Below are 24,839 nucleotides of genomic sequence, written 5' to 3' on the forward strand. Positions count from 1 at the left end.
TTTATCGGTAGTTGTTAAGCTAATGCGATAACTATCGCATTAGCATTAGTTTAACCACAGACGTTTAACTAAACATGGACAATGTTTAAAAATTTATTCCGAAAGCTCAAAGCAGCAATAAATGAATAATAAAAAAAAGATAGCAGTTGATAAATAAATGGTGAATTAAAATAAGATGAGATTTTTCTAGCTGTGGTGTGGTCTTTTGTTCTGGTTCTGCTCTTTTAGATTTATTTTATTAGAATATCTCAAGCTTATATAATTTTTTTATAAGCGCCATCTATTGCTACGTTTTGTCACCAATAAGCATTGAGATAATATTAATAGGAGACGACACCGCCTACATCACTTATGTTCGGTGTTCCACTCAACATACGTCATGTGACGTATGTTGAGCGGTATTTTTTAATGGTTTTAAAGTGAAACGCATCAAACATGCCTTCGTGTGTGTTACGATATTGCACAAATAATACAAATAATACGGAAAAGTGCAAAGGAATAACTTTCATCGTTAAGTACCTAACTAAATAATATGTAATTTTTAAAACTTAGTTAGAGCAAAAAAATGGCGCACAGATTTTGTTCGTGGTGTCTCCTCCATACGTAGTAATATTATCTCAATGCCAATAAGTACCTTTTTTTTATAGTGGGGAAATCTTCCAAAGATACCCACGGCCCCGGGGAAGGAGCCGTGGGTTATGTCGGATTCTTACCGACTAAAACCCCACTGTGTTCCGTCGAGCCGCTTTAATGATGGGGCCGCGGGTATTTGTTAGAATTTTTCCGCGACCACCACCAATAAGTACCTACTGTGTACCTACTCTTGCAAAAATTTAAGCTAGCGCAGCGCAAGCACGAAAAGTGAAAACTATCGTCAAAGTTGTATCGTATCCACTAATTAGTTCAAATTGCTCACGGCAGGGGCGCTTTCCAAATTCCCATAGAAATGCTCTCGGCGACGATAAGATAATAATTTGACTATTCTGTAGGATAATATAGATGAAAAATCCATCTAATAAATATTATAGTATATCCAATGATATTATACATATTATACATAAAATATCATTGAGTATATCAATAAATATGTAAGTAAAGGTGTTTTTTCTAACAGTACATAATATTCTGATTTCCAAAATGGGTCGTGTTTTACAGGAAAATCGTAATGTAAACTTCTAAGAGTAAACTATAGATCTTTTTTTTTCTATATATTAGCACAGATAACATACTAGTCTTAGAACTTTTACTACAGAAACTGTTAATCATAATACACCTGACTTTCATAGATAACATAACTAGGTAATTTTTTAGATAAGTATGAGGTTTCAGCCTTGTGTGGCCAAAGCGTTTAGGCTATTTTGTATTCTGTGGCCAAAGTAAAATATTTTTAAAATGTTCTTATACATGTCCTGAATAGAAATGCATCAATTCAGGTATCTACTTAAAGCAGCGCGTTGGTACACGGTGGGGTTTTAGTCGGTAGGAATCCGACATAACCCACGGCTCCTTCCCCGGGAGCCGTGGGTACCTTAGGCAAGATTTCCCCACTTGAAAAAAAAAAGAAAAAAAAAAAGGTATCTACTTAGGATCCAACTATCGATGTAATAAAACAAAACCTTAAAAACAACTGATTTTATTCAAAGGTAATTATTACATAAAAAGCGCAAAGGAAATACAGTTTAGGAAAAGTTTCAACAGGAAGTATCGCCGCGCGTCGATATTTACATAATCATCCAAACATAAACTAAACCCCGTGACGAATAAAATTAAACGAATTACATATAATGACACTTCAGTTTATACGGCAGTCACATGCGGGACTCGCCATCGTCGTAGATACGCACCTAATGAACACGATAAGATAATCCAATTATTCGCCGTGGCCACACTGGGCCACTCTTACCACCTAAACATCACTTACAACGAAACTTAGTAACGACAATCGCGTTGCAAACCATTTAAAAGTCAAGAAAGAAATGGTTACAATTAAACAAAGACAGGAGTGGTGGTGGGTAGCGTGGAGTGAACGAGGCCGACTGTTACAACGTGTCGTTCGCCAAAAATACTCGTTGGATACATTTTAACAGCCGACATTACTAAATACTATAATTATTACACTATACCTATACCTCAGTCTTCGTTTAAAATATTCAGCCATAGAAATGAGTAACACTATCGGCCGCGTCGCTTGACTTGCAGCCAAAATATCATAACAGATGACGCGCCTCGGCTCACATCTCTGCACTGAATCCCTAACTTTACGTTATCATATTGTTATATACATAATTATTAGAAATTATTAGCTATATTGCTATGTGCACGTCTCGATATATAGCCACTTACACTACAGTTATTCGTTACATTCGGTTTACGCTAAACACCAAATACGTTAAATTTAATTCGGTATTATTCATTATTAAAAGTCTGAAATATTTATAAAATATTGATTAGGCATTAATGAAAACTTACACTATAGTGAATATTATAGATAACTTGCTGGCCTTTGAACGATATCGATTACTACATAATATAAAGGGACATCACAATGTGGATTTATAATAAATTACACATTCATTCATATAATTAATTAAAATCGTAACCAAGAATTAAAATTGATTCAAATTAGATTAAATAGGGTATTAACATAAAAAAATATAATGTCAGACAAATTAAAAGCGATAAAACTACAATAAATATTTTGCATTTGGAGAGATCTCAAGGAATAAAAAATCAATTGATCAGTAGAAAATAATTAAAATGTCGAATATTATCGAATATAATCATATGTTGCAATCGAATTATTATGCAGCTATATATAACATATTATAATATTGCAATTGAATTATTATGCAGCTATTAAGATTATTGATCAATTAAGTAATTGCACGGAAACAAAAAACATAAAAAATAACAATACACAATGGAAACACTAAACTAATGAGACTAAATCATTAAAAGTTAACAAATTCGTTTAAACTAATTCTAACCTAAAATTCAACCACATGGCCAGTGAGACAGTATTGCATCAACTCGCTAACATATGATAAATGTGACATTACATTGGACTCACTAATATTATATATAATATTATATTCACTGGTAAATACGGTTACATATTGCTTAAACAAATTAATTGACATGTCAAGGTAAATTATTATGCATATAAAATAACACTCACAATTATAATATATAACCGGTCATACAAAATTTAAAATTAAATTACGTAAAATTTTTTACAATTAAATGACACAATAATATTATGTATTCACTGGACAAATTTCCAGATGAACAAAAATGTATCCAAATTTAAAACAAGACTTTTAAAATTCAAAAATTAAATTAAAATCTTAAATAAACGCACACATTGAAATTTCTATATCTCCGATTGTTAAAGTTCACATGATATGAATAATGCTATGCATACGGAATGAAAAACCAATGTAAAATAAAATGTCGATCAGCTACACTGACCAGTGCGAACATCATTATTCTAAACTAAAGCTAAAATCCGATATCCTCGTACTCTTTGGAACAATGAAGCATACCACTCAGAACCTAAATTTGGTAATGCACGATGGCAGCCATCATTTTAAACCAACTGAAATTCAATTCTTAGAACTAAGTATAATATGTAATGGTATCATATTGGTATTGAATGTATGCAGGTAATCAGATAGTGTGAATTATCGTGCAGAGCACGTCGAGCCCTGCACGGCCCGAGAGGCACTTCGCCGACTACATCTAGCTTTGATATGGACCTAGTGATTACTTAGAACAATATATCAAATGTTACAGTTAAAATTAAACATGATAATAATTATAAATTACAAAAATAAATTAATTGCGTGGTCAGATTGATACATTATAAGATTAAAATTTTAAATATGTCATTTCGCCCGTTTGATACTTTCATATAGTGGCCTAATTAATCACTCAATCGACGCTTTTTTTATCGACAATAGCAGTTTTGTCAGTACGTTTCATTGGAAGACGGGAGTGGACGAATGAAAACTATGGTCACGTATATAGGGTACGATACAAAACGGTGAGTATTCTCGGTATGCCGCGGGACCGTAGGGGCGCGTCCACTCCCGCGCGAGTCGGCTACTAGCAGTGCCAGGGCGCGTACAGGTTGGCGTATCGGCGCATGAGGCGCCGGTTGAGTCTATGCTATTCGTCGCACTTGCGGCAGGCGCCGGGCACGTCGAAGTCGAGCACGAGCAGCTTGGTCTCCTCGGTGCCGTTGCGCGAGCCGACGGCGCAGATGAGCTTGGTGGCGGAGGCCCGGATGCGCCACACGACGCCGCCCGACCCGCCCGAGCTCAGCTCCACGAGGTTGCGGATGAACTCGCCCGTGCGCACGTCCCACAGCTTCACCGTGCCGTCGTCCGACGACGTGATCACGAACCGGTTGCTCGACTGCAGGCACGTCACCGCCGACTGGTGCTTGTTTGGACCTACGGGATTGTAATACATCACTAACTAAACATATACAAATTTAACACACATACAAACACAATTAGTGCTCTAAGAAGCAATGAAATAGATAGTAATTTTAAATATATTGATATAGACACTGAATCAGTACCATACTAAGTAATAGTAATTAATTAGCTAGGTTACAATATCAGTCATACCCGTAATGACGTGCAATGAAGATGAAGATTTTTTCGAATGCGTTGAACTTATGATTGCTTTCTTGTCCTGACACATTTAAGTAATGAAGCTATGTACAACAAATTATCAATCCTAAATCTGCAGTTTTAATACTAGCCATAAGTAACTAGCAATATAACGGCGGCCCTACACGGACCGCTTCACGCAGTTGAGACCGACGGCTTGAAGCCGCGACCGCGCGGTGAACTATGGACATTCACTGCCGTATACGGACAGCTCGAGCCATCGCGACCGCTTAAGCCGTCAACTGCGCGGTTTGTAGCGATAACTCGAGCAGTCAACGACCGACCACTGGAGCAGTCTGTGTACGTCGCTCAGCCGTTAACTGCTCGAGCCGCCCGTGTACGGCCGCTCTAAATGTACGGCTTGCATTTATCACTTACCAGACAGCGTATGCAAGCAGTGGCCCGTGGTGATATCCCAGACCTTGACCGTCGAATCAGCGTTCCCGGAGACGAGTATGTTCGAGTGCAGCTCCATGCCCGACGTGAGCGACTGGTGGCCCGTGAGCGTGTGCTTCAGCTGCCCAGACTCCACGTCCCATACGCGTATCGAGGTGTCCAGCGAACCGCTTACCACGTGGATACCGTCAAACTGAAATTTAGAGCATTTATGTATAGTTATCACTGTACATAGTATAAAAAGTCGCGTCTCGTGTGTGTATGCATGTGATTATATCTTTAAAAGTACCCAACAGTTTAAATACCAAACGAAATGTTACATAGGGCGCTGTATGTGAAAAATGATATTCCCGGTTTTCCTGCTGTTCCGTTAAAATGTTTCCTGAATTTTCTTTGCTACAAACCTCACGGAGCCAGAGACCTTTCCAACGAATGCAAAACCGTGGAAATCGGTTAGTGCGTTCTGGAGTTAGGCCGAAATGTCCGACAGTCTGTCTGACAGCAGCTTGCAAGTCTAAGGCCGCCGTTTCCACCTGCAAGTAGACTTGAAAGCTGCTGTCAGACAGACTGTCGGACATATCTTGCAGATGGAAACGCAGCCTTATAGCGTCAGGAAGGAAAACTCGACTAATTTTTATATAGTAGATAACACCCGCAAAATCGTATGAAACAGTCCCTTTTTGTGTGTGGTGTCTCTCGATGTTAGCCAGAAGGGCTTCTACATCTTAACGCGGACCCGTGGGTGTACTGAAGATTCACTCTAGTAGCGACATGCGCAAGGGCATCCCCCCTTAACGGGGATCTCGAACCTCGGCTTGGGCTGTCGCTTGAGTGGAGCAGGCCGAAAGGGCCCTAGTCGGACGGGATAACATTCCCAAATCTCACCTGCAAGCTGTACACCCTATTCGTATGTCCGGCTAGGGTGTGCAGGCACTCCCCGGTCTCGGGATTCCACACTTTCACGAAGTAATCGTACGCGCCGGAGACCACGACCTTGCCGTCGTACTGCACGCACCGCACTGCCGCCAAGTGGCCGACAAGTACGCGTAAACAGCGCCCGTCCGGTATGGACCAGACGCGGAGTGTAGCGTCCCGTGAACCAGATACCACCCTGGTGACAAAACATTATATTATGTAGAGGAAACTGCCAACTACTGAAACTTAGAACTACTCAGCTGTAACTGCTTCGATTTTGTGAAAATTTTGCTGCAACTGAATTGTACATCTTTCATGCAGATATATGTATGTATTATGTTTAAATTTGTAAATTAAATACACACGGAGAACACAATAAACATGTGGAAATACCTACTTAATGTTTTCATTGTCTTATTTAAAAGGCAAACTATAGCAAACTATATTCTTTAAGCAATGTTTTCAAACTGAATCAAGTGTAGAATAAATTATAGGACTTAAAATGTTTAAGTGAAGGCATCCAAGGGTACGCTTTAAAATTTTATATATTTCTCCTGTTTTACTATACTCCTACATGTCTAGGAGTACTTTATTCAATTTATACGATCAAAAAATATAAAGTGTCCCAGTTTTGATATGGGGCAGATGCGTTGTGCATCCATTTCACTGATAGGTCTCCTGCCACATTGCGATATTCATTTATGTTTGTCACCACCGGGGTTCAAACTCAGAATCCCTCGGTTCTATAACTATACAATAGAAGAGAGATAACATTTATTAATTACTAGAGGTCCGGGTGAACTTTGTATCACCCGTTACTTTTTATGTTTTTCATCGCTTAAACCTTCCCTGGACTACCACAAACATTTCAAAATCAAAATTTAATTTACCGAGACAAACGAAAAGCAATTGATTATTTATATATTTATTTTTGCACAATACAATAAGGATCTTCATTATTTTTATGATGTTTTTTCAGAATAACCGTTTTGGTACTATCCTGTTTATTTAAATTACTAAAAGACACATAACAAAGAGGATAACAATAAAATGCATAACAAAACACAGTTGATTTGATATTATTATGACCTAACAATACATAAAAATATTATATACAACAGAAATAATGCACAACTAAAGAACCTTGAATCTTGATATAGGTATATTAAGAAGAGCTGGAACGTCAACACATTTACACATTGCACATGTTAGGCCGGGAGATACTGACACAAAATTTCGGGCCATTTGTAACAGGATGGCGGTCTAGAGGGGTCTTAGTACGCAATGAAAAAAATAAAAATGATGGTCAGAACGCTGGTACCGGCGGACTAGTCGCGTGGGCGTTAGTCACACTCGTCGGATAAAAAGCGAAAGTCCAACGATTTGTAACACAAAAATTTTAGAATTTACCGATAGCCCTTAAAAAAGATGTAGGCGGTAGTGTCATGCCATACAGTTACGATGTGACTTACAGTCCGCCATACCGACGTGAATGCGTTGATTTAAAAAAAACAATTCAACCATTTGTACCGGGCTCACTTTTGCACAGGTAACCATCGTCGTGCAGCCATTTACTAAAACCGCCATGCCATACTTTTCGGACGATTCCAAATGGTAGCCATACCGCGGAAAAGTCAAACGATTTGTAAATCGTTTGACTTTCGCTATTTATCCGACGAGTTCGACTAACGCCCACGCGACTAGTCCGCCGGTACCAGCGTTCTGAGTTCTGACCATCATTTTTCTTTTAGTCATTGCGTAATAAGACCTCTGTAGAACCGCCATTCTGTTACAAATGACCCGAAATTTTGTGTCAGTATCTCCCGGCCTATGTATGTGTCATTTTTTGCAATTGTTTATAAATACAGGGTGATGTAATTGGTGTAGTACGAATATCTAAAAATCTATGAAGAATTTTGTGATACAGTAAATGGAAGAATTATAGACTATTTTACAGTATTTAATAAAATCATTTAATTTTTTGTTCATTTTCATTAGAAATGTCAATTTTTCTCACCAAGGTGGAAATTTGGATGATAAGGATCTTGTTAGAAAAATATAAATTTTGACTAAAATCGGCATTTTTTTTTTTTCAAAAATCAAATAACTAATTAATAATCAGAGTTATCACATTATTAAAAAAAATAAGCCAAACTATACACAATTTTTACCTACTTGATGCAATCCTCAAAGATCATGGACATAGTGTATTGCGCCTTCCACCATACCATCCAGAACTCAACCCAATAGAGTTACTATGGGGCATAATTAAAGGGAAAGTAGCATCACAAAATGTGAACTTTAACTTGAAAACTGTGTAAGAATTATTTAGAAAGGAAGCAAATGCTATTAGTCTGGATATGTTTAGTGACGTTTGGAGAAAGACGCGAGAACATGAGGAAAAATATATTCAATTAGAACCAAAAGTAGATATGTAATTACACTTACTCATTTATAATAACATTAAGAAATTCCGACAACGAAACATCGAGTTCTTCGAGCGATGAAAGTTACAGTGAAGTAGAAGATTACGATTATGATTAAATAGATTCTTTTTCTTCTCTATAGATACTGCTTTCTGAATTGGTGGTAAATGTTAAATCTGTTAAACTGTTATGACGATTCAAAAGTGCTTCTAAAAGAAGTCTAATTGTATAAATGTTTGAGTTTGAGTTTAAAACCAATAGTGTGAAAATTATACAATAAACATGCAATAAACATGTAACACATATTTGTTAGCGCGTATTGGTAGGTATTACGTACTTACTACAAATATAATATTTCTTAGATATCTTTACTCGACCAAAGTCAGGAATTTAATTATTATTTGATAATTGAATGATTATTAATACTTTTATCCAATTGATTATTATTAAAATAAATAATTAACTTCATCAATTGATTTACTTTTAAATTATAATTTTACAGGTAAATTATGAGAGCTTTCATAAGTAATTATATTTGCATATACATATCTACAACGCACCCATTTTACAATTCAAGTCTAAAATGAAACTAGAGTCGCATTATTTTATTTTTGAACATACTGTAAGTGAAATTGCATAAGTGTGAGTACTGTGAACATGCCAGCTTTCCCTAATTGACCGATATGTCTCAATGATGTGATGTTATAATCAGAATGTTTGGTTCATAGAAAAGGTTATCAGTTTGCGTGATATTGCATCCGGAGAAAATTGCAGATATTGCATATATTAAATAATAAAAATACACAGCAAAATAGCATAGAATTATTTACAAGTTAATAAAATGTAAAATTACATAATGTTTTAAATTGGCAATGCTACATTGAAAACAGCAGAGCTAAATATATAAAATCGCATATTAACATCGCACAGCAGTTTAAAAATATACATTCTATGATCAAATATATTCTATATTCTACATATAAAATTATTTTCTAATAATCTCGCCTTTATGCAATATTTTCAAAAACACATTCAAAATCTGTATTCATACAAAAAAACCGCTCAGCAATATTATACATACAATCCACAGATCACACAAAAAGCTCCTTTATTCCCATTCTAGTCTAGTCTGGAGTATCCATTATATTCTCAAAGTTTATTTATTCTGGCGAAACTTCTCTGCAAGAACTGCACTACGTCAACCAAATTTTATCTATATCTGCCCTCCACCAAACAATACCTCCCTATTCTGGAATATTTCTAAAACAAACCTCCTTATTCCGGGAACCTTCATAGGGTACATTTCGCAACTGATGCCTTCGGTATAACATTCCTACATCGCTGTATCAGCGATACGCCATTTGTATTGTGCGTGGGTATTATTTTGTTACTGGTAAATAATATACTTTCACTCATCTTAATATAATATTCTAATATATATTATAAAGGCGAAAGTTTGTAAGGATGTAAGGATGTATGGATGTATGGATGTTTGTTACTCTTGCACGTAAAAACCACTGAACCGATTACAATGAAATTTAGCACACATATAGAGGGTAACTTGGATTAACACATAGGATAGTTTTTATCCCGGAAATCCCACGGGAACGGGAACTATGCGGGTTTTCCTTTGAAAACGCGGGCGAAGCCTAGTTCATCAATAAATTCATACCTATTCTGGTGCAAGTGCATACACCGCACGGTGGACGTGTGCCCGGCCAGCACCTTCAGGCACTGGCCGGTCTTCGCGTTCCAAACGCGCAGGGTGCGGTCCGTTGACCCACTGATCACGAGGTCGCCGATCATTTGGGACGACCACACGCCGCCAGAGTGACCGACCAGCGTGCGGAGGCACTACAAATAAAAAAAAGTTTGTTTGTAAAGTAGGTCTACAATCGAGATGTTTACGTGATAACATAATGCAATGGCAGCGCTCGAGATGAGACGGGAGATCGGTCCGTCTCTCTCTCGTTATACCTGCGATCGCGCTCGTGAGGTTTTGGTGTGACACAAGTTTCTGAACATGTCACCCGACTAAAACGATTTTAAAAACGTTATCACGTTAATATATAATAAAATCGAGTTATATTATGTGGTCATACAAAATATAATTAAATCGAGGTGTATAATATGGTCTAAACGGTTTTGGTGTTCGTCAGACAGAAATACTTATATAGGTAATGATGAATAAGGAAAATATAAGAAATGATAAGAGATGTTTTGCTAGTGAGAAAGTTTTGAAAGTCATACAATTTTTTACACATTTAATAACAATGAACAATTATTAAAATATATTGTTTAATTTCATCTGTATGTGTATTTTAAAGGCGTAAAACCAACTTTTGTTTCGTTTTTTCCTACAATGCCTTTAATACTAACCTTCCCCGTAATAGCCGACCACACCTTCAGCGTGGTATCGTCACTGCCGCTTAATATGCGATTTCCATAGAACTGCAAGCATGTGATCACGTGGTCATCGTGCCCTCTCATCACTATGGGATTGTTCACGGGTTTGTGGAGCCAATTGTCTTGTATCAGTGACTGTCGCATGTACGCCGCCTTCCAAGGGCTGGCACATCTGGGCAAAGATCGCGGCATCTTCTTGAGGGTCGTGAGACCTATGCGCCGACACTGCTCCTTCCATAGTAGGTTATCGTCAGCGAGGAATCTGTAATTTGACCATTTTAATCGACTGACCAAAAACGAACACCACAGCTAGTAATAAATACCTAATACAGTCATATTCCCAAAAAAGTTTTTATCATTTTAATATAAATTCATAATAATAATTAAATAGTAAATGAAATTGTCACATATTTGTTTATAACCCGAGAGCCCACGACAGCCAGACATTCCTTATTTTAGAAAAGTTGAAAGTTTCTCTGTTCATGTCTCCTATATAAGAACGACCAGCGACTATCAAGTTTGGGTTGTGGTTACTTTGAGTGCAGGAAACGTAAACATGTATACATGAACCTTCTGTGACATTAGTCTATGCCAATTGCCATGTTAACTATTTATTTATGTTTATATCTGCGCGGAAGTGACAAACTATCTTGTCTTTTTTGTTTATATCATTTTATTGTAGCCAATAGCCATCTCTCTTATACAGTCTGTCAATGTAATAAATTAAGTAAAATGAAACTTGTATTTATGTGAAGCATTTTTTTTGGGTATATTGTGAGTATATAACGTATCTATACATAAAATATCATTGATTTTAATGGTGACTCATCGATGAATGAACACAATTTGCGATAAACAAATTTAAGGTTAAAGTGTATACTTGTTTTGAAATTGTACTTTTGACTGTTGAGATACACAATCGGTGTTCTTTGTGAATTCTTTTATTTGCACAACAAAGGATTTTGGTTGGGTTGGTTAAAAATGGAAATAGATATGGTTACATTGTTACAATCACTTTAATATAAATGTAAAGCAAGCAAAACTTTTAAATAAGAAAAAATAAGACATCATTCTGCTTGTTGTTTCACACAGATAGTGGAAAGTAGGTAACAAGTAAATAAATACATATTGTGGAAAGTACAATTAGTACAAATTTCAAAGTCACGTATTGTCTCTCATGATATTTACTTTGACTTATTTAAATAAAATAATTCAACACGTTTATAGAAATACATAATTAACGACTGCTAAAGAACCGTAACATATACATTTGTTTTAAGAGTATTTAATGAAAATATGTACTAAAATACGCATTGTCTAGTATATACTCATTTTTCACCAACTTTCACAACACCAACCCACTACTCATTTTCACAATCCATATTTCTTCCCGGAATAAAAATGTAATCTTGCGTAAATCTACTTTTGAATGCTACTCAAATATATAATACAATTATGTATTATGTGTTTTTTGCTTTTCAGCATAGTAGGTAGCTGATATCTAAAATGGTCTTATCACAACAACTTTAATAACAACGCATAAAGCAAGATTTTTTTATTGCATATTCTAATCAAAACGGGATTCCCCATTCATATCGTCCAAAATCCAATACCATTTCACCGACCATTGAGATATACATATGGAGACGACACCGACTACATCACTTATGTTCCGCTCAACATACGCCATATGGCGTAACTGCACGCTCATTTTTTATTTGTTTTAAAGTGAAACGCATCAAATATGCTTTCGTGTGTGTTACGATATTGCACAAATAATACGGAAAAGTGCAAAGGAATAACTTTTATCGGTAAGTACCTAACTAGATAATAATTTTTAAAACTTAGAACAAAAAAATGGCGCACAGATTTTGCTCGTGGTGTCAGTAATATTATCTCAATGTCACCGACATGACTTACCTCCAATACCGGCAAGTCTGCGCGGCCCTCAGCAGGTCCTTCGGAGACAAGTACCCTAGCACCGTGAGGGCCAGCTCCTTGGGCAGCAGCGATATAAAGTCCCTTTGGAACAGCGGCTCGATCGCCTTCATCATGTGACGCACGTGGCCAGCTGCGCAGCGGCTAATCAAAGCATCTATCGCTTGGATCTTTTCGCTGTTCGACCAAGACTGGAATCTGAGAAAATATTAGAAATGAAAAAAGGCCTTAAAATATCCTATTCCTGAAACTAACCTAAAACTACATTCTAAGATAGCTCATCCATACAAACTATTGAGGATAAAAACAATGTTGATAAGATGCAAACAATATGTAGATATAAAGATCGTATCGTTTTTCCATCAGGATTTACATTATTGTCTATTCTCTATTCTGTGTAATATACCGCGCACTATTCGCTCGGTTTTTATCTATACTAATATTATTAAGCTGAAGAGTTTGTTTGTTTGTTTGTATCTTTGTTTGTTTGAACGCGGTTATCTCAGGAACTACTGGTCCGATTTGAAAAAGTCTTTCGGTGTTAGATAGCCCATTTATCGACGAAGGCTATAGGCTATATATCATCACGCCAAGACCAACAGGAGCAGAGCACTGTGGGTAAAACCGCAGGGCACAGCTAGTTTTTAATATGCTTATATTCAAAACGAGCTGTACCCTGCGGTTGATGATAGCTTTATCATATTAGCAGAAATGTAACACGAGATTAGATGATTACTGCGCATATCATACCAACGACTTTTAGCTGTGCGCAGTAATAGGTGGTAATAGAATCTTAGGGACATTAAGCGTTATTATTAGTTGCAAAATTACACATGGTGTCACAGTACGCTTTATATGGACATGGATAGTATAACAATATAACAACTGGAGTACCTAGTCAACAATATAGATTGTCTGTTGCTATGCTAATTTTACATTTTGGAATGATAGATATAGATCCGAATACGAATAAATATCTATATGTATTTTATGATATCACAGCTTCATTCTACGCACAAAGGAATCATATAAAAAAGTCCATTCATCTTTTTTAAATGTATTCCTTCAGCGAATCATGCGTAATAACGATCATACGAATATACGATCAGACTGACGTATATAATAAAAAAATGATGCAATGCTTTAATAGCATGTCACAGAAAGTCATTTTATATAAGATGACTGCACAGAAAAATAATGAGCACAAATAACATGTTTCATCTTAAATGCAGAATTTATTTCACATTAATGAAGGTTAAATACGTGAAGTCGTATCATATAATTCATGTGAATATGTACACTTTTAAGCAATAAAAATAAAAATCGCGGCCTTAAAATCATTATTTAAACCTAAATTCCATTCTATAGTCGAAATGTGGAAAACGGTCCTCTTTTATGTATAATACAAAGAGATCCAAAGCCATTGTGTCTGCACATTTAACTGCTGAACGTTCAAGATTTTGAATGGAGGCGCAATAAATTATACAATTATATACGTCCAAAGGTGGCCCGATAGAATACAACTGCAAGAAACACAATGTCTTGGATAAATTCGAAATAATAGATACGTTTTTCAGTCGTGTTCAATATAATGTTTATACGTATAGAGATAGTTGTGAGATATTGATACGTCCGATCCCATACCAGAAAAATTATTTGCAATTCATTTGTGACGAGTCATATATTTGCACGGCGTATCAAATGTATTCGAATACCAAATGCGAAATTTAAACAGATCGATTTAAATAACAAATGCTTCTGGGAAGTTTGCGTTCCATTTAAATTTATAATAAACATCGTAACAGGGATTTGCCACAAACTTTTCCATGTTTGCTGCCCAAGTGTTATATAATAGAAATACGTCTTTCATAAAACAATAAAGCTATTTTAACTTATCAGAGTTTGAAACAAAAACATTGTTACTGTACATGTAGGAGTATTATAAGCTGTAGGTATTAAGAGTATTTTTATCTTCTTTAGCGAAATAAAATTTCAAGGGATTAATTAGTATCTCGCTATGAGTAAACACGAGTATTAACTAAAAATAAACAAAGCTCGGAGGCGTCTTAATGCGGTGTTAAATATGCAAACATTAAACAATTTGCACACCTGACATTTACGTTTTGTAACTCGACTCGCGACCCCCCGCGACTATGTCTCCGTATCTGCCAACTTTTATTGGAATTCCAACTATTCGTAACAAGATAATTAAAAGGAGCGTAATACATGATTGATTATTTCCGTCATTGTAATGTACTTCTCATAGAAATTAATTGAAATGTATTGAAATTAATTGGTTCTCGATTAAGAAAAAATGCTGTGAACCGATTAAATAAACCCTGGGGAAAATACTTAAGCAAATTTGGCAAACTACCTGGAGTGAAGACTGGACCCGCAACTACTATGTTTATACATACGTTATACGTGAATAAAACGAATGAATCTAGATTCGCATATTATGACGGGAAAACAGCCTACGCTTATCACTATGTATACATTTTCACGGAAAACATTTGCATACGCGCTGAAAAGAACAATCTAAGTACATTGAAACGTAATAGATATTTAAAATATTTATATAAAAATGTGTAATTTATCACTCGCTCTATCTTGTTAAAATGTCTGTATGTCTGTACCTATAATGCGGTTTCTTACCGATTGAGCCACTGTTTAAGTTCCGGCGGTCCTTGGAGCATACTGTTCTGCTGCAGAGCCTGCAGGCCCGGGCTCCACTCCCCCGTACAGGGCAGCATGCTGCCGTCGGGACAGAACTTCTTAGCTGACTGCGGCGGCGGAGGCTCGAGACGTCTTTTCCTCTGCAAAAACAAATACAACTAATGCACACCATGATACATCATTACATCGAACGCCATGGCAATTTTAATAGATACACATACATCGAATGTGGTTTGAACCCGTCTCATTGGTACAGTATCGCGTGAAGGAAGCGACATGTTATCAATTCTATTAAGGCGATTTCAATACAAATCTTTACATATATTATCAGTACTAAACTCGATGAATGCGTGAATATAATTTACAGTCGTTTAATAACGTTGCACCCAGAACAGTGTGGAACGAATTTGCTAAAGAAAATAATAATAAACATACTAAAGCCCACCGTGGTACTTGAATATAATTCCAAATAGCTTAGTCATAAGATCACTAATACGACACAGATTCGGTTTACACATAGAACACGAAGCTAAAGAAAACATTAAAATATGAGATGCAATTTATTGTATGTATCACTTACCCATAGTCTGTCATCGGGCTCCGGTTCATCATCATCCTCATCATCCTAAAAATAATCCACATTAGAACATTCACAAAAGACACTAAATGATGAGTAAATGAAAAGCGAAGTTAATTTAAATAATAAAAAAATATAATACACAAAACTTGCAAATAAAACATGTGAGAAGTATAATTTTGTACAGAAGGGTTACACAGTAATGATGATACTATTGAAGGTTTGGAAATAAACAGTTGTTTGTAAAAAAAGGCGGTTACCTCATGGGAGCTCAGGCAAGTGCACCACGACTCCTCGTTGATTTCCTCTTCAGAATCATCATCTGGATCGCAGTACTGATAGCTCTAAAATTAACACAGTAAAATAGTATTCATTCATATGAAAACAATTCCGCCTTTACCTTGCATTTAACATATATATTACATAAACAATTTCATAAAAATGAAATGTGAACGTGAACGAGTACATTTTATCTCGAAACATTAACCCATGAAGGCAATGTATGATCGATCATATTAATTCAATGTTTTATTAACTCTTCATTATTGAAGCAATTGAACCACATCACAACTCATTATATCGTACCATTTTGCAGTATTATTTAGAAAAATAGTTGTGTAGATTAATCTCTGAATATGTATGATAAACAATTGACAATACACATTATTATATAAATAAAATGTTATCTGCAACACAAGTTCAGCAAATGATAGTTATGTATATGAATTGTATATTAACAATATTTAATTAAGTTATAGACCTTCATAATATGATTAATCAGATAATTTAAAGAATCATAATATAATAATACAACTAGATAAAATCTTAGCTTATTTTTATCTACTATATAAAAATAAGTCGGATTTTCCATCCTGATTCTATAACTCCAGAATGCACAAAGCGATTTTTCATGGTTTTGCATTCATTGGAAGGGTCTCGGGCTCTGTGAGGTTTATAGCAAAGAAAAGGTGTCTCTGGTGGCGAAACGGAGTTCGCCCGGTTTGCTAGTGAATCATAACTTTAGAATAATGGGTGATATGTATGCAAAATATGATATTTAACCTTTAATTGTAAAAATTAACACGTAAGGCATAAATACTTTGCATTGCTGTTTGTTCAATCGCTGTAATCATTTGATGTGGAATGTGGAAATTGTCAATTTAAAAAACAATAATTGATTAACTTACTGAGGATTTGGAACTCTGTTCTCCGTTTTTACTACTATCATCCAGTCCTAATAGTTTTTCAGCATTTGACGTTGAAGGCACTGTGAACTCTTTACTGTCTGGGCTAGTACTTGCAATACTTGAGGCGTTCGAATTAGTTCTTCCAGATGGACCACTTATGGCATCAATTTCCATTGTAGTTTCAGTACTATTAGCATCTAAATCACCTTTATACAGTTTCCCTTTTGGGAATTCTTTTTTTTCTTGTGTCCCGCTATTCAATAACTTTTGCATAAAGTCTTCTTTTGGCGATGTCTCTTTTGTTGCAGTATATAATGTTGTCCTAGAATGAATCATATTTTTTATTGTTGCATTACTACCCTCACAATCATCTTTACTACATCCAGGTAAGCTGAAGTCATTGGCCATAAGATTTGAGAGAGTTGAAATTGTTTCAGAACTAGACGCTAGGCTTGAGTTTGCACTGGATAGGGTCCCAGAATAGTGGGCTGTGGCTGCCATTTCTTCATCCACAATCATGCTAGAGCAGTGCTTTAATAGTCTATTTTCTTCTTCAAAATCTTCTCTCTCAATGTCATCAATTTTTTGTCTTCCATTACAGTTGTTTGACTTTTCTACAACGCTGGCTTCAGTATCAGTCTTATTCTCTACATTATTTTCAAAAGAACTTTTCTCAAAGATGTCACATTTGGAATGTGAACATGATGGTTCCATTCTAGAGGTTTTCTGTAAAGAATTCATTTATCAGTACCTAAAAATGGTATTATAAATACTTTACAGATATTTGAGTTTACTTACATTTGCTGATTCTGCAATTAGCCCTGCATGTATAAGATGACACCTAAAGACAATCAAACAGGTATATCAGCATACTGTATGAGGCATAGATAATTAAAACAAGTCGCTCAAAATATTTTGCTATTTGACTGACAGATTATAGTAGACAAAACCTCACGCTTTAATAATACTCATGTGCACAAGTTTACTGGTTTTATGTTATTAATTTAAATGTAGGAAATGAATGATAATATGAAAATTTATGCCATGAAACATTATTTAAAGCATGAAGTAATTTAATAAAGATTAAAAAAGTTACCTATAAAGTACAAATTGGTCCAACTTTTACAAAATTTGAGACTACACTAACTTCTCAATCATGTGAGTGTTGTTATATTATTATGTCCACCTATTCAAACAAAAGAAATATAATGATATAGAGTTAAATATAAATATGTATCATAGATAGTATTTTGAAACTGAATCATATTATGGTATTTGATATTTTGATATAAATAAGCCAAAATTAAGCAGTATACAATACATAAAAATGATAAAAGCAAGCCTATATCGCATGCTTTCTGCACAATTTATAATAATTCATCATCAAATCATTTTCGATCAAGAACCAAATAGTTAAATTATCAATTACGAAATGCTATAATATACTAATTTATCACATTATATAAATAATTTTTAATAGTCTTTACATATAAATTAAAGAGATATATAAACATAATACCATTAAAGCAATAATTTCTTTAATTATTCTTTTTGAATTGACTACAATGTAAATCACTGCTAAAAATATAATTATTACAATATAATTTTTATGAAGCGAGTAAAACCTTATCTTGAAACATTTTCTATGAAAGGAATATGGAAAGTCAACTAGTAGATACATACTAACTAGAGCCAAACAATTACAAAAAGTATTTACATCATATTCACAATTTTTAATTATTTCTACTCAGAGAATTAGTCTTGTAGATGATAATTTATATTTTATGCAAAAAATACTATTTAATGCTATCAATCACATCATACAATGAATGATGTGATAGAAAATATAAAATGATAATATTTGTAATTAATTTGTAGGAATAACCTACAAGTTAGTTATGAAAAGCCAAAAGTAAAAATGATTATTAGCAAGGTGCAAATGGGTACCACTATAAACAACAAATCATCACGACGACGTAATTGCTTCGCAATCAAGAGTCCCACAAGGCCACCACTCAATGCATAGTCTACCACTGTCACAATCAAGGCCAATTTAATCATATGTTCACTATTCCTGCCCTGTTTATAACACAAACTTATTTTATAATAAAGCACTTATAACTAAAGCAATGCTTAAACGGCTTCGTTCCATTCTACAATTTCTTAAAAGCGTATTTTGCCCATCGCCAATACAGGAAGTCTAACCATGTGTCCTTATTTGAGAAAAAAAATGAGTGCGTGATAAAGGACTCCGACCGTGAGAATATTTTTTTTAACTGAACACAAAATTCACATGCATCCGTGCTAACAAAAAAAAAACGTATGGTCGTATAGACAAACAGTCCGTGGCGAAATGTTATAAGTTATGCCTTTATGTGCAGCCGTTCGATTGAGCCTATATAATCTAGGGTTCATTGCATGCGCAGAAAAGCATTTCCACCGTAGAAGCTCATAACAAGGATATTAAAGAATATATTGTAAAAACATAAAAAGTGTAATGAGAAACTAACACCACGTCCGCTACAAATACTTCCTTATCACTCACCTGTTCTCAACTTAGACCAAAGTTTACTTCATTTGGAGGATACCGTGTTTGTTATTGCAACATTTTTCTTGTTAAATAAAACCTATAAAATAGGTGCAGTGTGCAGCATTATAGGTAGTATACCTATCAGCTACTTTTACGACAAACACCCGTGGTCGGCCATCAGCCATAATAAATAGAAGCATGTGAATTAATTGCCATAACCTAAAATTGCCCGGTTGCGATATTGTCTATTATTTTCTGAGAGGGCAACTTTTTTACCATAAACACATTGTTTGTCTGACGATACATGGACGATACCAAAAATTTTATTGAATGAAGACCGATTCCACATAATATATATAATATATACAATTTTTATAGAAGGGAAATAAACTAAAAAATTCTCTAAAAAAGTAGATTGTATACCGGCGACACAGATAATATACATAATACTATAATAACACGACCAGCACAACGACAGCTCACCAAACTTGGCCCCCGCAAATTTTTTACACCCTTTTTGAAATGTACATTCACATTATTTAAAAATTGCAAATTAAACAATAAAACGCAATTAAATGTTCGAACAAACGTTATTTATTGAAGAACAAACTATACTAAATGTTTATAAACTACTTAATATTGGAAAAAAATATTAATAATTTTGAATGGGGGGGCCAACCAAACAGTATATTTTTATTTTATTTAACGTTAATAAACAATTAACGAACAAACAATTGTTTATAGCAAACAATTACAAACCAACCATAAACTAACGATATGGCATAATAATAATTTAAAACTAAAAAAAAATTTGTGCGGGCCAGGGTTTGGTGAGCCCACAATGTCCAGTGACGTGTTCGAAATTCGAATGTGCATGGCACAGATCTACGGCAGCAAGAAGCTTATAATAATATCTTGCTTATATCTAATACACTGGAGATTTCAGTATGAAACAAGAAAATATGACATGGAATGACGCCTGTATGTTTTTTTATCCCTTTCACACCTACTTGCCAAGTTAGGTAACGTTAGGCAAAAGACTTTCTAGTTTCTATATTTGAATGCCGTTAGAGACCTAATGACCATGGACCTAAAAAAAAAGAATTCTTTTCCCGCACGTCTTATCACATTCATAGGTAATATTCTTTACTTACAAAAAAATATTATAATATTAGTTTTTTTAATTAATTTTATGACCTTCAGCTTCATTCAGTGTTGACCATAGCTATAGTTATATGTAGTTCAATAAACATGGATATTAATCTTCAGTATTGTGCATTTTGGCGCCCCATACCATGAAACGCTTGGTTAAATTATTATTTATTTTATAGTGTAGTATGAAGTATCTCGTCTTGCCTTGCCATTTCCATTTGGCTTTTATATATTTTACTAGCGGTCCGCCCCGGCTTCGCCCGTGGTACATATTTACGTTTTCTCTACATAAAAACCATCCTCGTACTTCAAGAAATATAATAAAAAAAGAATTATCGAAATCGGTTCAGCCGTTCTCGAGTTATGCGCTTACCAACACATTTTGCGATTCATTTTTATATATAAGATTATTATAGGAATAACAAGGTCCCAGAAAGAGTTAGAGAAGCCAAGTTTTTCAAATTCAAAAATTCAAATTCAAATTTATTTATTTGCCAAAATGAATTCAAAATGAATGTAGCAGCGTTGTTAACCGTTTACTAAGTGGAGTGCGCAAAGTTTGAAATTTCAATAAATGTAATATGTAAGGTAGGTGTTAACATTTTATTTAAGTTAAATAATAAATAATGGAAGTGCTTTATATATTTCATTATAATGTGATGTTGCGTAGGATGTGATAATGGAGTAGGTAAGTAGGTACCAGCTTTATATCGACATAAAGTGCCGTAATTTCAATTTGTAAACCACACTAAATTTTAGATAGATCATAGAGGACTAGTTACCTATACGATTTTTTCATAAGGTTTTTGCTTAAGGTTTTTGTAACTTGTAAGTAATTTTTGATGAAGGGAAAGGAATAATTAATGAAGATAAAATAATGTTTCGGGCGTAAAAAACATTTTTATTATGATAGATAGTTATTTTTTTACACTTTTTAACCTACCCAAGTGTGTCATTGATTTTAGAGCGAACAACGACTTTATATTTGATGCAAACTGGGTCGTTCTGCAATCTGCATTTTATATTATGTCTGCGCTATACAGGGTGTAATCGTTAAGTGTGCACAGGCGATTATTCCGTAACTATTACAGATATCAAAAAACTTTAAACTGATATCGAAAGTACTTAACCTAATGAGTAAAATGGCCATAATAAATTTTTAAAAATAATACGAGAAATATCTAAAAAATTAACTTTAAACCCTCCCATACATTTAGTATGAGATATGAATATCCCATGTACATGGGTTGATCCAAAAGTAATGATAATCAATATTAAACAAGGTCATTACAGTTAAAATAATTATGTATTTCTCTAGATAGTCTTCTAACTAGATAATATACTTCGATATTTTTTTTCCTTAACTTAGAAAAAATAACTTCGACTTCATCTACAAAAACCCCTCAAAATCGGCCATCACTTCGCTGTCGTCTTAAAATTTCTTGTATCGACGGTGTTTCTTGTGCCGAGGTAAGAGATAGAATTAACTAGGAGCTAGATCTTACAAACAGGGTGGGTGTTCAAGCATTTTCAATGCCGATTTTTGATTGGCAGCCATCGCAACTGACGCTTTGTGATCTGGTGCGTTGTCTTGGTGAACCAACATTCAAGACCGAAGTTTGCCATGTCTCTTTTTCTTACTAACCTACCCGCAATCTTTTAATTTGGTCTGTGTAGTAAGAGCCCTGTGTAGTAGTGGCTACCTTCTTAAAATATTCCACATTTCTTCAGCGTCCCAAAAAACTACGGCTTTAATCTATCCCACTAATTTTCACTTTGAAAATCTTCACCGTCACTTTGGAAGCTCGCATCCAGGCCATTGATTGTTTCTTGGTTTCAGCATAAACATGGTGAACCCAGGTAACGCCCATGGTCACAAATCGTGACAAAAAATTATCCTGATCTCATTAAAAATTTAGAAATTCACCCTCTAAATGTCGAATCGTTGTTTCTTCTTTTCGTCGGGAAACATTCTGGCTCGCACTGTTCACATTAAAATTAATGTTAATACTTGGAAACGTGGCCTGTAGATATAATTTTTTTGTGATAACTTAGTGATTACATGAGCAAGCATAAAACATTTATTTTATATTTTTATGTGCACAGGAAATACCCAATTATCATTACTTTTGGATCAACCTATACATTTAATATGAAAGATTTTAGCTTTTTTTTTGTTTTTTTGGTTTTCTGCTTTAATTACTTCGCAAATTTGGAGGGAAGTTCATTTAGAAACTGTAAATAGACCTCCTCATTGTATTGCACAATAAGGACGTCACTTCGAAAATCTACTATGAATACAAAATGCATGGGAAATAAATTGTATGGGAGCGTTTAATGTAACATTTTTGGTTATTTCTCGTTTTATTTTTAAAAATTTATTATGGCCATTTTACTCATTAGGTTAAGTACTTTCGATATCAGTTTAAAGTTTTTTGATATCTGCAATAGTTACGGAATAATCGCTTGTGCACACTTAACGATTACACCCTGTATACCTAAGGTATTGATTGGATTGCATAATATTTTCCTTGCAGTCAATATTATTAATTATTATATACGTCTTATTGCAATAACTTATACCTATAATCTTGGCCAAAAAGTCCCTTTCATTACTTTACACGTTTTAAGTCATATTTCCATGACTCTGCAATCTGCATCTGGCACAAAATCTTTTAGGTGTTTAGCCCAAGGGCGGATCCAGCCTTAGTGCCAGGGGGGGGTCACATAGGCGTGGGCAATTTTCAAAAGCTATATTTTGGTAATTTAATTGATACGTAGATTTAAAAAAAATTGGTCAAGTGCGAGTCGGATTCGCGAACCAAGAGTTCCGTACAAACATTTTTATATATTTTAATATTAAATTTATGCTCTTTGCAATTTTTTCTTTATCTGTGCTATAAGACGTAAGTTTCTATTAAATAAAGATTAAATATCAAGATTCTGTGTTCAAGGGAAGTACCCTCTAGGTTTTGATTCCTAGCAACACTTGCGAATGTTGATAAGCATGAAATGTATGTTTTAGCAATTTTTCCTCCATCTGTGCTGACATTGCTTTTAACCAAATTTCAGAACTCTGTGTTCACGGGAAGTAGTACAATACCTATAGATTTTGATTTCCTTGCGATAATGTCGAAATTTGCGATAATTTACAGCATAAACGTCTGTACCTTTTGATTGCGTTGGCTTATAAGTTTGATTTTTTCACAGCTTTAACCGTAGATTTGAGTATTCGGTATGAATTTCAGATTGATACCTCCACGCGTTCCTGAGAAAAAGGGTCTTGACAGGCGGACAAACTTGAAAAAAATATATTTTTTGAAATAATTCCTGTATCTGTACTATAGTTAAAAAAATTTAAAAATATTTTTTTATATTATAATCTAAGGAAAGATTCATGCTTTTCGCAATTAGTAAACAAAGTCGTTGTCTCTGTGCCTATGTCCCTATGTATGATTAAATCTTTAAAACTACGCAACGAATTTCGATGCAGTTTTTTTTAAAGATGAGTGATTCAAGGGGAATAGTTGTTATATAATTTATAAGGATTTAGAGTAAGCGGGCGAAGCCGCGGGTGGTAAGCTAGTCTGCATTATAAGACGTTTGATTGTACTAAATTTCATGACTCTGTGTACTCGGGAACTACCCTGTAGGTTTTGATTTCTTAGGGAGTGTCGAATTTTGCGAAAAATTTCAGCGTTTGAATTTTTCACAGCATCAAGGGACCGTAGACCGTAGGATTTCGACATTAGCAAGGGAATCAATACCCTGTCCCGTAAACAAAGTCGTGAAATTGAGTAAAAAGTATCGTGTTATAGCACAGATGTTGTAATAACTGCGAAAACCCTAATTATTTAATTAAATTAAATAAAAATATACATGTATTTAATTGATATTCACATCAGAACTCAGGTCTATAATAACTTAAATCTGTTATTTAATTCAAATTCTAAG

The 24,839-nt window shown here is 34.7% G+C and overlaps 1 protein-coding gene across 2 annotated transcripts; it reads right to left on the bottom strand.

Annotated features, from left to right (window-relative positions):
- Positions 1 to 1,617: 1,617 nt before the first annotated feature.
- On the bottom strand, positions 1,618 to 19,914 carry ago (F-box and WD-40 domain protein 7). Of its 2 annotated transcripts, XM_090103167.1 has the most exons (13): positions 19,749 to 19,914; positions 18,300 to 18,389; positions 18,002 to 18,044; positions 17,204 to 17,929; positions 16,277 to 16,360; positions 16,020 to 16,064; positions 15,419 to 15,579; positions 12,746 to 12,961; positions 10,799 to 11,087; positions 10,092 to 10,273; positions 5,964 to 6,189; positions 5,061 to 5,271; positions 1,618 to 4,457 (listed from the first exon to the last, which is right to left on the bottom strand). In XM_090103167.1, exons 4-13 carry the CDS (start codon positions 17,915 to 17,917, stop codon positions 4,171 to 4,173), a joined length of 2,415 nt encoding a protein of 804 aa, XP_089959293.1. In that variant the 5' UTR covers positions 17,918 to 17,929; positions 18,002 to 18,044; positions 18,300 to 18,389; positions 19,749 to 19,914; the 3' UTR covers positions 1,618 to 4,170. The 2 variants fall into 2 exon arrangements, with proteins under 2 accessions (XP_089959293.1, XP_089959301.1); XM_090103175.1 differs by lacking the exon at positions 18,300 to 18,389.
- Between the last annotated feature and the right edge of the window lie 4,925 nt (positions 19,915 to 24,839).

The sequence above is a fragment of the Colias eurytheme genome, chromosome 1 (assembly GCF_061535395.1).
Source record: "Colias eurytheme isolate Ceu_HAF_F1 chromosome 1, ilColEury1 Martin Lab GWU primary, whole genome shotgun sequence".
Classification (NCBI taxonomy): domain Eukaryota; kingdom Metazoa; phylum Arthropoda; class Insecta; order Lepidoptera; family Pieridae; genus Colias; species Colias eurytheme.

What these genes read in the sequence shown, in the direction of transcription:
- ago (XM_090103175.1), bottom strand. Translation starts at nt 17,917, where the DNA reads ATGGAACCATCATGTTCACATTCCAAATGTGACATCTTTGAGAAAAGT. An exon ending in AACAGAGTTCCAAATCCTCA is followed by an intron (nt 16,361 to 17,203) that starts GTAAGTTAATCA and finishes TGTTAATTTTAG; the next exon opens with AGCTATCAGTACTGCGATCC. An exon ending in CAGACTTGCCGGTATTGGAG is followed by an intron (nt 11,088 to 12,745) that starts GTAAGTCATGTC and finishes GTCAAATTACAG; the next exon opens with ATTCCTCGCTGACGATAACC.